At 45.0% G+C, this 14,130-nt stretch overlaps 1 protein-coding gene across 7 annotated transcripts in view; it reads left to right on the forward strand.

The window, feature by feature from the left end:
• Positions 1–3,346: 3,346 nt before the first annotated feature.
• NRG1 (neuregulin 1) overlaps positions 3,347–14,130 on the forward strand; it is a 1,074,255-nt gene continuing 1,063,471 nt past the window's right edge. For all 7 annotated transcript variants that reach the window (XM_072776370.1, XM_072776369.1, XM_072776371.1 and 4 more), the window contains exon 1: positions 3,347–3,604. In XM_072776370.1, the coding sequence (XP_072632471.1) occupies positions 3,484–3,604 (121 nt within the window). In that variant the 5' untranslated portion in view covers positions 3,347–3,483. The remainder of the gene's footprint in view (positions 3,605–14,130) is intronic.

Genomic DNA, 14,130 nt, shown 5'->3' on the forward strand with positions numbered 1-14,130 from the left:
CACATTACCACATCAGTCCGTGATGAATCAGCTGACATTTATTGAGTGATTAAAACTGCCTTAACATGGGGGAATGGGGAAACTATGGTTCCCGCTTTTTAACAAGCTTACAATTTAGTTGGTGTGTTGGGGGTAAAGCTGAAGCATGTGCGCTCAGTAAAATAAGATCAAATTTGAGGAGGCATGAGACACACTGCGAACACGCAGGGAGCGGTCACTCTGAGTAGCTAGTATTTAAGAAAGGCTCCAGAGAACAGGTGGGCCTCCAAGGAAGCTTACTGTCGAGGGGGGGTTGTTTGCAGAAATGTCCACAATTCTTTCCCTTCTGATATCCCTGCCCATTGGTGAGGCAAATTTTCAGTTCCTCACATTCAGAGAATCTACCCTTCCACTCCTGGGATTTGAACTGGCTTTGTAAGGGTGGCAGTGACCAGGTGTCTGTTCTGACCTTAGGCCTCAAGGGGCCTTGCTTGCATGCTAATGGCTACTCTCTCGGAACACGGCCAGCTGCCATGAACAAACTCAGGCTAAGCCTGTCCAAGGAAAGAGACCCCATTGTTCAAGATGAACTGTCTCAGTTTAGGCCATCTGAGTCTACTCAGACCCTAGCAAAGCCTTCAGTGGGTCCAGCTGAGAACAGAAGAATCCCCTTACCTGAGCCCGGTCAAAATTGCCAACCTGCAGAATCCTGAGCCAAGTGAATGTATGTTGTTTTAGGCCAACAAAACTGGGGTCTGATACAAGGTCTGAAAGGTGGAGATCACCGGAGAAAGTTGCAACTACAAAAAGGCTGAGAGTCGGAAACATGTGAGGTCAGGTCAAAGAAAAGTGAAGACACCAGATAGGATTGGATGTCTGATCATTTTCTTTTACTAAATCGGTAGGAGCACCAGCGCTAAAGAGAACATACTGGAGGCCAGACCTGCACTATTATGCTGCTACATGGGGATCTTCTCTTGAAGCACACCATCAGGGCTTAAGAAATAGGAATCCCCACAGTTGAAACACAATGAGCATCAAGACCCTGTCCTTCTAATCTGGACTTTGAGGGAGTGGCACACTGTTTCCCAGCCAACTATATTATGCCAAGGGAAAAAAAAAATCTTTGTGGCTTATAAATCTTATTGTTATTTTTACACCAAAAAAATCTAAAACTTGAGTGACACACTTTTAATAAGCTGCTAGAAGCAACTTGTAGAATCCTAAAGTAAAAGATATTATGAAGAGTGCTTTTCAAATCTTCGATTCTCACCCAGTAGATTTATTGGCCATTGGATAACAACTTCAACTCAGTTTTATGAGGTCATTGAATACATCTTTTCACCATAAAAAAGCTTAAGAGGAAATATTTTCTTCTAATGCTGAAGATGCGTTCTCCTTCTGTGGCGTGGTACTTGTTTGAAAAGAACACGCCTGGGGGGACGAATTCCTGTCTTCAAATAGCTCCCGAAATTTGGCGGGGCAGGGTGGGGGAGGGGAGAAGGGAGCAGGGTAAAGTTGGGGTGGTGGGGCGTTCAGGTGGAATATGTAACCTACAGCTGCTCAGGTTTGAGATTTCTGTTCCGGCAGTCACAGAAGCAGCTCTCGTTTCATTTTAATCATTCAACAAAAGGGACTAGTGGACGAGGTGTCATAAACTTTATACAAAATTGCCTTATTGAGCAACTACTTTACCCAAACCTTGCTCGTCGTACGTATCAGCAGTACCACACATGTCCTAAAATCATGGGGAGCCAAGGGTGTGGACGGACGAAAAGGCAAGGATGGTCAAGACTCCAGTGTCACCCGAGGATCGAGCGGGGGCGGCGTCGTACCTGGAGCGCCGTGTGTGTGCACGTTTGCAGGAGAGCGAGCGTGATACAAAGTTGCTTTCATTGCGGCGGGTCCCCTGTGAACGTGTTGCTCCCTTCTGACTCTCAAGTATCCAGTTCACCCGAAACTTTTCTGGAATGCGGGCCCGCAGCCCGCGTGTGCCCCCGCTCCCCGCTGCGGCCGGACGTCCTGCGCCGGCTAACAGGTCCCCGGGCGCTGAAGCGTCGCCCCCGCTCCCCGTGCCTCTCCGCAGCCCACTCGGACTGCAGCCTCCTCGCCGCCCGGCCTCCCATTGCAGCAGTCGGGGCGCCCGGGAGGGCGGCGGCGCGCAGGGACGGCGAGGCCGCGGGGGACAAACTCGCGGGCCGGGCCCGGGGATCGGCGCGGGGACGCGGGGTGCGGGGCGAGCGCGACCGCAGGTAAACAGGCCGGCGCGGCGCAGGGCGCTGCCGCCGCCGCCGCGGCCACCCAGCGATTTCCAGGCACGCAACTCCGCCTCCAGGGCTCTCCCTCGCTCTCGCCCAGCCGCCCGCTCGCAGCCTCGGCAGCCGCCGCAGCATCACTTCACACAAAGGACTGTCACCCGCTGAGCAGCTCCTCCACCTCCACGTCCTCCTCCTGTGACAGCAGCCCCGACAGCAGGGCTCGGGCGCGGCGGCGGCGGCGGCGGCGGCGGCGGGAGGACCTGTCACTCCCAGCAACCGAGGCGGTGGCAGCGGATTTTTTTTTTTTCTTTTCTATTTTGCTTTAAATTTTTTTTCCCCCTTATACCTCTTGGCCCTTCGGTGGTTCCACCCACCTCTTCCTTTCCCTCCTCCTCCCCTTCCTCCTCCTCCCATAAACAACTCTCCTACACCCCCCCCCCAATAAATAAATAAAAGGAGGAGGGTAGGGGGGAGGAGGAGCGGTGCGGGGGGAGGAGGAGAGGAAAAGGGAGGCAGCGCGACAGAGCGAGCACAGTCCGAACCGACAGCCGGCAGCCCGCACGCACCTCGCACCATGAGATGGCGACGCTCCCCGCGCCGCCCGGGCAGTGCCGGCCCCCGCGCCCCGCGCCCCGGCCCCGGCCCCGGCCCCGCCGCCCGCTCGCCGCCGCCGCTGCTGCCGCTGCTGCTGCTGCTGTGCACCGCGGCCCTGGCGCCGGGGGCGGCCGCCGGCGACGAGGCGGCTCCCGCGGGGGCCTCGGTGTGCTACTCGTCCCCGCCCAGCGTGGGCTCGGTGCAGGAGCTGGCTCAGCGCGCCGCGGTGGTGATCGAGGGAAAGGTGCACCCGCCGCGGCGGCAGCAGGGGGCACTCGACAGGACGGCGGCGGCGGCGGGCGCGGCGGGCGCGGCGGGGGCCGGGGCCGGGGCCGGGGCCGGGGCCGGGGCAGGGGCGCGGGGCGCCGAGCGCGAGCCGCCCGCCCGGCCCGGAGCGCGGGGGCCGCCCGCCCCGGACCCGCTGCCCGCCGCCCACGGGACCGTGCCCTCCCGGCCCAGCGCCCCGGCGCCCCGCGCGGGCGAGCCCGGAGACGACGAGGCGCCCTATCTGGTGAAGGTGCACCAGGTGTGGGCGGTGAAAGCCGGGGGCTTGAAGAAGGACTCGCTGCTCACCGTGCGCCTGGGGGCCTGGGGCCACCCCGCCTTCCCCTCCTGCGGGAGGCTCAAGGAGGACAGCAGGTACATCTTCTTCATGGAGCCGGATGCCAACAGCAGCAGCCGCGCGCCGGCCGCCTTCCGAGCCTCTTTCCCCCCTCTCGAGACGGGCCGCAACCTCAAGAAGGAGGTCAGCCGGGTGCTGTGCAAGCGGTGCGGTAAGTGCCTCGCCCTCGGGGCGCGCTCCGGCCGGGCGGGGAGGTCGCGGGCCCGGGGGCTCGACGGCCGCGGGGCAGACGCGGGCTGACGAGCTGAGCTCCGGGCTGTGGACGCTGAGCGGCTCCGCGAGGTGGTTTCGCGGGTTGGATTCCACAGGCAGAGCCTTCTCCAGTTACCTGTTCCCTGGAGAGCCCGAGTTTGCTCCTTGGTTGGGGCCGCCTGAAACTTTTTCATCCCGTGGGGTTTCTTTCACCAAGTACAGTGGAAAGGGGCCGGCTGCGTTCCCGCGAGCGCATCGTTGAACTTGCTTGTGCTTAGGAGGTGCTGATGGTGCCTGCGGGGGCCGCCATGGGGGGGCGGGGGCTCTGGAGGAGCAAGGGTGAGTCCGGCGGGACTGTCACGCCTTTCCTCCCCTTAGGGCCCCGAGCGTGGAGGTGGTCGGGGGTCCGTGTCCGGGGGAACCCGCGCAAGGAAAGCACACAGCGCTGAGATTCCCCTAGGAATGTGACGGGGTTTTTGGCCAACTCCATGTCCAACACATAGGCGCAGACAGAATAGGTGCATGCGAGAAGTATGAAGTTGGGGCATTCATGTTTGGTGAAGTCCTCTCCAGAATTTTTGTTTTCACAGTATTTTGGTTGGGAGTATGTTTTGGCGCTTCAGTGAATCGGAACAGATAAACGTGATACGCGTGTGGAGCTTCTCGTGTAGGCCCTGAAGAAGGGTTTGCGAAGCGAAGTTTAGCCATCAATTTCCCAGACCCTTTCCCATTTTACCGCTGGAAAGTGTTCTTCTCAGATCTCCTTAGTATGATCAGGTCTGAGAAATTAGCTGATTATGTGTTTGAGGTGGCATTGCATTTATGCCATTCATAAAATAATTCCTAGGTTCGAAATATCCATGTAATTTCCTGATTACCATACAATCACTAAAACATAGCAGGGTATCTTCTCAAACCATGAATTAACATGATTGCACATCATACATTCTAACATGCACTGTAGCTTTTTCCCTGTCTTTATGTATCTAATAGATGGTTGGGTTAATTGAATTCTTGCAAAACTCAGCACCACGCCATGCTCTGTCTGCCTGTGATGCAAAGTGCGTCGGTTCTTTCAAATTTGTATTGGATGATAGCCAATAACTTAAATTTCTGGTTGGCATTTGTAGTGCTACTATCCTGCAGTTAATTGATACCTAACGATTTGGTTTTGATGACAGGGAAGAGCATTGCTTATCCACCATTTCCCTATTTTAACAATGCACTTTGTGCGCCAGACCTGTTCAGATTGCACCACTCTGTGGACAGAAGCTGTTCTCAGACAGTGGTGCTGAAGAAGGCTGAGTGACGTTGGGATTCCCCGGGTCTGGCTGATAGATGTCACTGTAAAACATGGGAAACGCTCTGCTGGGAGCTGTCTTATTAGGGAACACAAAAGCTCAACACCATTGTACTGCAGCACATGTTAGTCTGTTATAGAATCTGAAACAAGATCTTTTAAGCCATACTATTGTCCAATTTTCACACGCTTTATTATATGTAATTTAGAAAGGATTTTGCATTTACCCCAAATCATGAGTTGTGAATCATGAACTATACATGGTGGAAATGGATATAAAAGGGATCATAGTTGGCAATGATTACTAGGATTGCGGGGTGTGTTACTGGATTAGCGATGGTGTTTTGTGTTTTGACTAGAAATAAACGTCAGACTTTAGGGATAAAGTTCTTATAAGCATCCAGAGGATGTTTGGAAATGGAATATTCATGTTGCCTAGAGGAATACTGTTCTGTTTTTGTGCTTCTAAGGGGAACACCTTCAGGAAGGTAGTTTTGCCCTTTTGTTTGCCAAAGGAAATACATATAAAATTGGCCATGCTAAGCAAAACAGGTTTTTAAAATGAACTGGAAATCTCTCTGCATATAATTGAATAGATTAAGAAATCATGAAGTTACTGCTACAGGTTTGTGTAATTATTGCATATGTTTAGGTACTTCAAGTGAGGATACTGAGTGAAACCTTAACTATTAGGTTTAGCTAAGGACTGACGGAAATCGTGCTGAAAGTTTCTCTTGCGTTTTTATGAGCATAGAAGTTATTCTACCATCGGGGGATAAAAGTAAAGAGTAAGAGCATCTTATATAATGTAAACTCAGTAAATCCACATTGGAACATTGGATTTAAAGGTGTGTGCCTGAGTGTTTGAAAACTTGTGAATGCACCCAGTTGTGTGGTTTCCGTTAACAATGTCACTCACAACCTACCAGACAAAGGAGCACAAATTGAGGAAAAAAAAAAAAACAAAAAACAAACAAACACAGGGAGAATAGGGGCTGATTTGTCCTGGTCGAGCTGGTGCTGTGTGCTTCTGGTGAAAAGATTTCAGGAGAGTGGTGGGGCAGTGGGTTCTTATCTAAGGACATGAAGCTGCCCTGGGGGCATGATGGTTGTGTTCCTGCCTGAGCCATGATGCCAGACTGGAGGGGGAATATAGCAAAGTCATTTTGTGATATCATACCCCGGGGAACAATTTCCAGCTGTCATGTGCTCAGCTTCAGTGTTTCCTGCAAGTTGCTTCCTGGTGTAGAAATTACACATGCAACAGATTAGTTTTAGGATTGAGCTAATAGGAGTCTTCCTTGAATTTTTTTTCCCTCTCTTTCTCTCTCTTTTTTTTTTTTTTTTTTTACCCCACCTAAGATAAACTCCTGAGCAGTATCTGTATAAAAAGTTCTCTTCTGAAAAATGGATCTTTTGAAACCAACTGTTTAGTGTATTTTAGAAGACAACACAGAATCTCCTAGCTTGTTTGCTTTATATCTGAAGTTTGAATAAATTACATACACTTCTTGTGGTTATTTAAATGCTTCCTGGTCTTTTGCTTTTGCTCACTGAACAAGCTAAGAAATGTGTTTAGGTTTTTAATCAGAATGCAAAATAATTTGCTCTTCAATTAAATTTCTGTTATTCAAACAAATCATTGTTGCACTACAACTTTAGTTTTCAAAGCATTGCAGTTATTTTAGGCAGAAAACGATTTCCAAAAAGATGTAAAAATACTGATGTTGATTAACATATGTAATGGGGCCATGCAAGATTTATACATCGTCGTCTTTCAGTCCAATGTAAACATTTGGTATATCCCATAATACTGGAATGTATCGATAACATAAGCATGTTTATCAAATATTTATGATAAATGGCATTTACCTTTTTTAATATCCTCAATAACTATTTAATAAAGTGAGCTGACCTTACAGTGTTATGAAAATGACAAATGCTGCAGGGATTTTCTAGCCAGCACTGGAGAAAATAATTCTTAATAAAAGCTATATTAAGTAAGTAGCAATAGGAACAGATACAATACAGCTTGACTGCTTGTATTTCATAAATACACATGTAAATTTAATTTCCCAAGCATTTGTGACTGTTCTCTTTAGACTGTATAACTCTTACTGTTAAAATCTATATGCACAACACTTCTTTCTGTCAAGGAGAGAACTGTATCTATATATTCATTTATATTTATGATAAAAAAAATGACACCACGATTGGTCATTTGGAAAAATGACTCCCTGAAATAAAAATGTTCTAAAAGGGTAATTTAAATATCTGAATTAGAATATTTTATAAGCTCTGGGGGATAGTTCTCATCAGTTGTGGGAAATCTGTAAGTCCTTGGAATCTAGGGAAAGTTTTACTGTATGTCTTAATATATCAGGTTAGACCGGGGAACTTAAACACACAGAGGGGTAAAGCAACGAACTGTTCTGCTGTTGGCCTGTATATTTATAGCAAATGTTGAGCAAAAGATATGATTGGGCAGGTTATTGCCCTTGTCATATGTAATCTATTCATTGTTCAGGGAATCTTCTTTGCTTCAATGCCCATTTTCTTGTTATTTTTTTCTTTATTATAAACAAGATTTAAAAAAAAAACATTCTTAAATTACAGTGACAATTTATGAATTGGCCAGATGCCCAAAGACCTTTAAACTCTCATCTGCTCTTAGTAATACTTAGGTGTTTGGTTTGGTTGTTTTTGATATGCTTAAATGATGTGAAAAGCTTTTCTCTACACATAAGGTGTTACTGGATGAGTATTTTGACTAGCCTTATAGAAATAAATCATAATAATGAAAACAAAAAGTATATGATGAAGAACAGTGGTAGGGATTCATTGACCATTACATTCGTTAAAAGTAAATAATGAAAAAGTATATAATGAAAACAAAAGGTAAAAAATTAGGATCCCTGTGACTCATGCAATTTGTTGCCAAAAATAATAAAGTAACTTGCCTTAGTCAAAGTTTTCATGAGAAAGTGAGAACTCCTTTTTAATGTTCTTATTTTTAATTAACAGAAATGACTTTAGTGGACAGATTCCCATCTGTATAGGAGTGTTCTAACGTTGTGCATGCACATGTTACTCTGTGCTCTTATGTTATCATAAAATTTAAGATAAAATTAAAGTAGCATTATGAAAGACCATATGATCTAGCTACTGCCCCCCAATTATTGGTCACTTTGTAACATGTAACAACTGATGAGTGGTACATTCTGTCTTACTTTTAAGTCTAAAGTTGATTTATTTGAGAATTTACAGAATATAGGCTTAAGGCTTACTGACTTGAGGTAAATGCTGGTTGAGAGGTTGTATTTTCATATTGTTTAGTGCCATGCTGTGCTTGGCTCTCTATCCCTAAATGATCCATACAGGTTGAAGTAGATAAAATAAAAGAAATTTTGGTGAAATTGAAAGCTTAAAATGGGTTGACTCCTCTCTGTTTGGTGTAGATCCAGTTTTTAGGAACCCCCCCCCCACACACACACACACTTTAGACTTGCCATCAAGGAATGCTAGAGAGGAGATACATATGTGGTAATTTACATTATTTTTTAATCTTTAATCTTTAAGAGAACCAGTATATTTTTCCCAATGGAAAATAGGTTCCTTGCAAACTATGTCCTAACCTTGGTTCACTCCATTATGACCTAGTAAAATGTTTATCTTGTTTTTCATAATAACAAAAAAAAACCCCCCAAAACCAAAAAAACAAAAACAAAAACAAAAACAAAAAACAAAAAACAAACCCAAATTTAGTTTACCCACAGCTTGGATACTACTTGGGAGATAGTCCTACCAGTTCCTACCTGAGACTGTGTGTGTGTATATATACACACACACACACACACACACACACACACCCTTCATCTCTGTTTCCTGTGTGAGGACACTGCAAGGGAAGGCTTTAAGTAAACAATGAGGCTCATGAGTGGATCCTAGTCTGTGAGAGACTGAAGTATAGGATTGCTGTTTATCATTACAATCATTAGCCTTCTCTTGACACCTTGGGATTTGGCTGAGTCCAAATATATCAGAAGATAGATCACAATACTGTGAATGTAGGTGGTCTTTTCTGTGTCCAATAGGCTCTTTTTTCTATCTCATGAGGACATAGATGGTAATCTGCATTGTATCTCAATTTCAGATTTTTTTTCTCCCAAAGCCCAAGGCTCTGGCTTTGGATATCTGCCCCAGACTGCTGGGGACTGGAAGAAAACAGCTCAGAGTGGTGCATGATTCTGGAGCTGGTAGCCAGATTTAGGAGGTAATGCTGGGCCAAGATAACCTGGAGGAGGGAATTGTTTCTTTTCTCTTTGCTCTGCTGTGCCAAAATACATGAGCTGAACTGAGCCCAGCACAAGGGGACATTCCTGACGAGGGCACTAGAGTCTTGGTAGTGGGCACATCTGGGGGTTCTGAGCATGGAGGGGGCATGATAAGAGAGGTGAGGCTTTGTCTGCTTTGCTAAATTTGGAAATCTCCAGCAGTAATACTGTCATCCCAAGTGTTTGTCTCCAGTCTAGGAATTGCCACTGAGGCTAAGGAAGATAAAATATTGAGCTTACTAAAGCCCTGGGTTTATAACTCCCCTCATTGAGTTTGTATCTTTTCTTCCCTCTTTGATAAGCACATATTGCTTGGTGGTTAAGTGTAGATTAAATACTTGTTGAATAATTTAAAAGAGTAAATGATGGAAGCACCCCCCAGCTTGTTGGGTAGTGGCAATCATTGTTCAAGGCTAAATTTTGAAAGAAGGGGGAAAAAAAACCCCTACCCTTTCTGGTTCTTTTTCTTCAGGGCTCTAACTTGGTGAGACTGAAGTAGCATTTAGAGCCATATCCTGCCAGGACACTGTTTCTTCCACTCACCACCCGGAGCCCATCTCTGGATCTACTTTTGGGGCTGCAGAAAAAGGTGGTTTAATTTCTCCAAATTAGTTTCTCCTCCATTATTTCTGTATAATATTTATTCTGTGTAGTCTATAGCCCCAGCTGGGGGAAAATGCCCTTGTTGTAAAGACTGACCAAGCACAGAAAGGATTTTGAATCATCAGTGAATCCCGATTACTGTTTTGAGCAGACCCACTCCCACGTCACTCCAGCTCACTTTGGGTACTAAATCTCAGTACTCAGAAATTGTATGTTCTTCCTTGATCTCCGTTCCCCCCCCCCCCAGGTGTTTAACTATCTCAGCAATGTAAGTTCCATTCCTGTAACTGAAGACGGAAAGGCACTGCTTGTATCCCTGAGAAGTAATAAAAAGATTTTAGATGAGTTACTTTTCACTCTGCCCTCCCTGCCCCCTTGTTTTTGACATCCCGTCAGCTCTTGGTTAGACTGAGTGTGGGATGGCACATATCCATTTGGGCTCCGATGAATAATGAGCTCCTTTTCCGTCATTGTCTCAGTCAGCCCTGGAGACACCATGGGCCACGATGTGTTATCAGGGAAGCAGCAGATGCAGTGGCAGCATTTTCCTCCACTGCAGGGAACATCCTGGCTGCACCTCTGTACAGAACGTGGCAGCTATCTACGAGGAGGAGAAGGATGGCTGTTTGCTTCAAATAGAATTTGTCATTAGACTTCGCCCTTGGGAGGTGATCCTGGCAGTGAGGGCTCTTTGGTGACTGCCAGGATGGAATGTTCTGCTCAGAGTGGGGGATGCTCCTTGTCATGTATCAGCACAAAAGGGCCACAGCTTTGAAATTTCCCAGGCTCTTCTTTGCAAGCCTGACACCTCTGAGATGCTGTTTCCTCCATTGTCTTCATTCCTGTCCACTGAGATTGCTTGCATCTTGTTCTCAGGATCATTAGCAACTTTTCTTTCATCAGAGCAGGAATTTTATTAAAAATTCTAGCCTTTTGGACTGTAGTCTAATGCCGGCAACCCCCCCCCCCCCAGTGATGGTAACCAAAAATTTACCACTTAAACCATGTTTTTTTTAAGTGTGCAGTTCAGTGACATTAAGTATTCACATTGTTGGGCAACCATTAGCACCATCCATCTCTGTAACTTCACATTCCCAAATTGAAACTCCATACCCATTACATAATAACTCCCTACTCCATCCTCCTCTTCCCCCCAGCCCCTGGCAGCAACCATTCTAATATCTGTCTCCATGAATTTGACTATTCCAGATATCTCGTATAAATGGAATCATACAGTTTTTGACTTTTTGTGACTGGCTTATTTTACCTGGCACTGATGTCTTTAAGGTTAATCCATATTTTACCATGTGTCAGAATTTCATTCCTTTTTAAGGCTGAATAATGTTCCATTGCATGTATATACCACATTTTGTTTATCTGTTCATTAGTCAGTAGACTTTCAGGTTGCTTCTATCTTTTTGGCTATTGGGAATAAAGCTTCTATGAACATGCATCTATAAATATATCTGTTCATGACCATGTTTTCGTTTCTTTTGGGTGTATACCAGAAGTGCAGTTGCTGGATCATATGGTGATTTTATGTTAATTTTTTTGAGGAACAACCATAGTCTTTTCCACAGCAGCTGTACCACTTTCCATTCCCATCAGCGACACACAAAGTTTCCAATTTCTCCATGTTCTCTCAAAGGTGTGTGATTTTGTATTGCTTTGATAACAGCCAACCTAATGGATGTGAAGTGGTGATGAATAGTTTTTATTTTGTTTTCTGAAGTTAGTGCCTCTAATTACACTGTCATTAATAAGAAGCAAAAGTGCTCAGAAAACAGAGGTTTTCATCTGTTCCATTCTTAATTTACCTAGCATTTAGGTTCCTGAAGCTGAAGCCACAAAATAACAAAATTATAACAGATAATAGCTTAATAAAAACCAATAAGAGATTTAAAGAGTAGACTTGGCCTTTGGTCATCATAAGAATATTATATTTGTCTTTATAATGCTATCAACATGGTCCAGAAAAGCACCTTATCATATTTGGATTAGTATCAAAAATTTTTAATTGATTTTATTTTTCATTAAATTTCTCCCACCACCTCTCCCTCCTCCTTAATTTCCTTGCTTTATTCTGTCCACTGCTAAAGGTTGTCTTCTATTAAACACTGCACGAGAGGATGAGTCATTCTAAAATACTGCTTTTATTAGACCTTTTTCTGCTCAGAAACTTTCGATGGATATACCATAGTTACTCTTTAATCCTGATATTCATACTCTAAACCAAGCCTCATATTTCTGAGTTTTATTGTATAAATGTTTTCATCCCGTTTAACTGCACCATGAGCAGGCCATGCACTTTCTGACTCTTGTTTTTCAATGGGCCATTCCTTCCGCCTGGATCTACATCCTCTCTCATTTCTGCCTGTGGAAATTATGTCTTCTTCAAGGGATGGCTCAGATCCTACTGCTTCTGTAACAGTCCCAGTAATGATCCTGTCAGAAATATTCACTGTAGTCTTTGAGCATAGAGCACCTTTTTACTGAAAACTTTATACATGCTGCCATTACAAATTTCCCTTTTGTTATCTTTGTTAAAAAATGTTTTAAAAATTTACTGTGTGTGTATTGTCCCACCTCAGTCACTAGACCACAGTGGGTAGGCACTGGGAGGTGGGGAGGTGGTTCTCTGCTTATTTACGAGTGCAAAGTGCCCAGCCTCGGAGTCAGGAAAACTGGTTTCCATGCCCAGCTTTGTAGGTTAGTACCTGTGTGGTTTGGGTAAGTAACCTTCCCTCTCTGGGTCTCTGTTCCCTAATATGCAGAATGAGTGGGAAGAACTAAAATGCTCTTCCTGGATCACAGTGCCTTTGATCCTCATTCAGAAATGACCCAATGGTACAAACCACTTCGGCTCCTGCTCCTGGAGCTTTTCTCTTCCTCTCTCATTTTTGTATTATTCTAAGGCGGCTAATTATAGAAAAGACAGTTGGGAAACTTTTATACCATCTGAAAGGGCAGTAGGAGAGCTTAATGAGTGGGAGCCCTCCCAAGAGTCTCTTCTTCTTCCCCAAGGCTTTCCACCTCCATTGCCTTTTTGTGTCCTTGTGTTACATTGTCTAAAATAGTAGCCTTTGGTTGTATTCTTGAGCATTTTTTTCCCCCAGAAGCAAATACCATTGTCTCTTCAGGTTTGTCTTTGAAATTATAAAGTATGATTAATAGATTAATCCACATGTGTAAATTTTTTAGAGTGAGAAAGTTCACTCATTTATTTCAGTAAAATGAAAAGGAATGATTCAAAGTGTGTTTTATTGTGAATTTTATTTTAAAATGTTAATCTAGTACTCTTTTAGGTTCTAATAATTAGCACTGTTGTGGATATGGAGGAGGCCAGCATGAAGAGATGGGCAAGCTTGATTTCAGCTGGATGGCAGCGTTCTGGCGATGGTGGGGAGAACATTCCTACCTTGATGTAGGGTAGGGGTAAGAGACTTTCTCAGTTTATGAGTCTTGCGGTTTTGGCAAGAAAACAATATATCTTAGTCCTTTTATGAGCAATGCAGAAACAAGTTGTCAAATGAGGAATAATTTGATCTGACTTTTTAAATTACTGCAGGAAGAGGCCTTGACAGTGCCACAGGGGCCGGGCAGGGCAGGGCAAGGCAAGACTCAGCTGGGCTGCATCCAGTTTTTTTTTCCCCTTCAGTTTGGCCTCCCCGAGCCCCTGGTGAATTCATCTACTCCAGCAGACCCAATGCTGCTTATAAATTGTGGCTCTTAAATCCCTATCTCTAGCCTAAACCTTGCTTTTTGGCTCCAGATCCAAATATCCAGCTACTTACTGGATAAGTCACCCAAAGTTCCTATAGACCTTTTATATTAAACATATCAAATGGTATCTCATCATCTCCCCTGCCAATCCATGGGTAAATGTGTGTACTAATAATGAAATTATTTCACTGCCATTATAATCACTTCTATTGCTATCAGTGGTGACTACTATTACTCTCAGTGGTTTTCTTGATAGCTTTTTCTGTGCCTGAGTAGTAGGTGCTGATCTGAATTCATGTAACCCCTCACCATATGATAGCATCATTGTCTTCCTAGTTACTTCAAATCAGAGGTCTCTCTTTCTGCTCCATGTGACTTTGGTGACCAGATCCCGTTGATTATGCTTCCTGTAATATCTCTCATTTCTTCCTTCTACACCAATGTCATTATTTCTTACTGTAACTGTCACAACCACTTTGCTCATGGATTCTCCCCTTCTTAAATTCATTCTCTATACTGTTGCTA

The sequence above is a fragment of the Canis lupus genome, chromosome 15, assembly GCF_048164855.1.
Source record: "Canis lupus baileyi chromosome 15, mCanLup2.hap1, whole genome shotgun sequence".
NCBI classification, from domain to species: domain Eukaryota; kingdom Metazoa; phylum Chordata; class Mammalia; order Carnivora; family Canidae; genus Canis; species Canis lupus.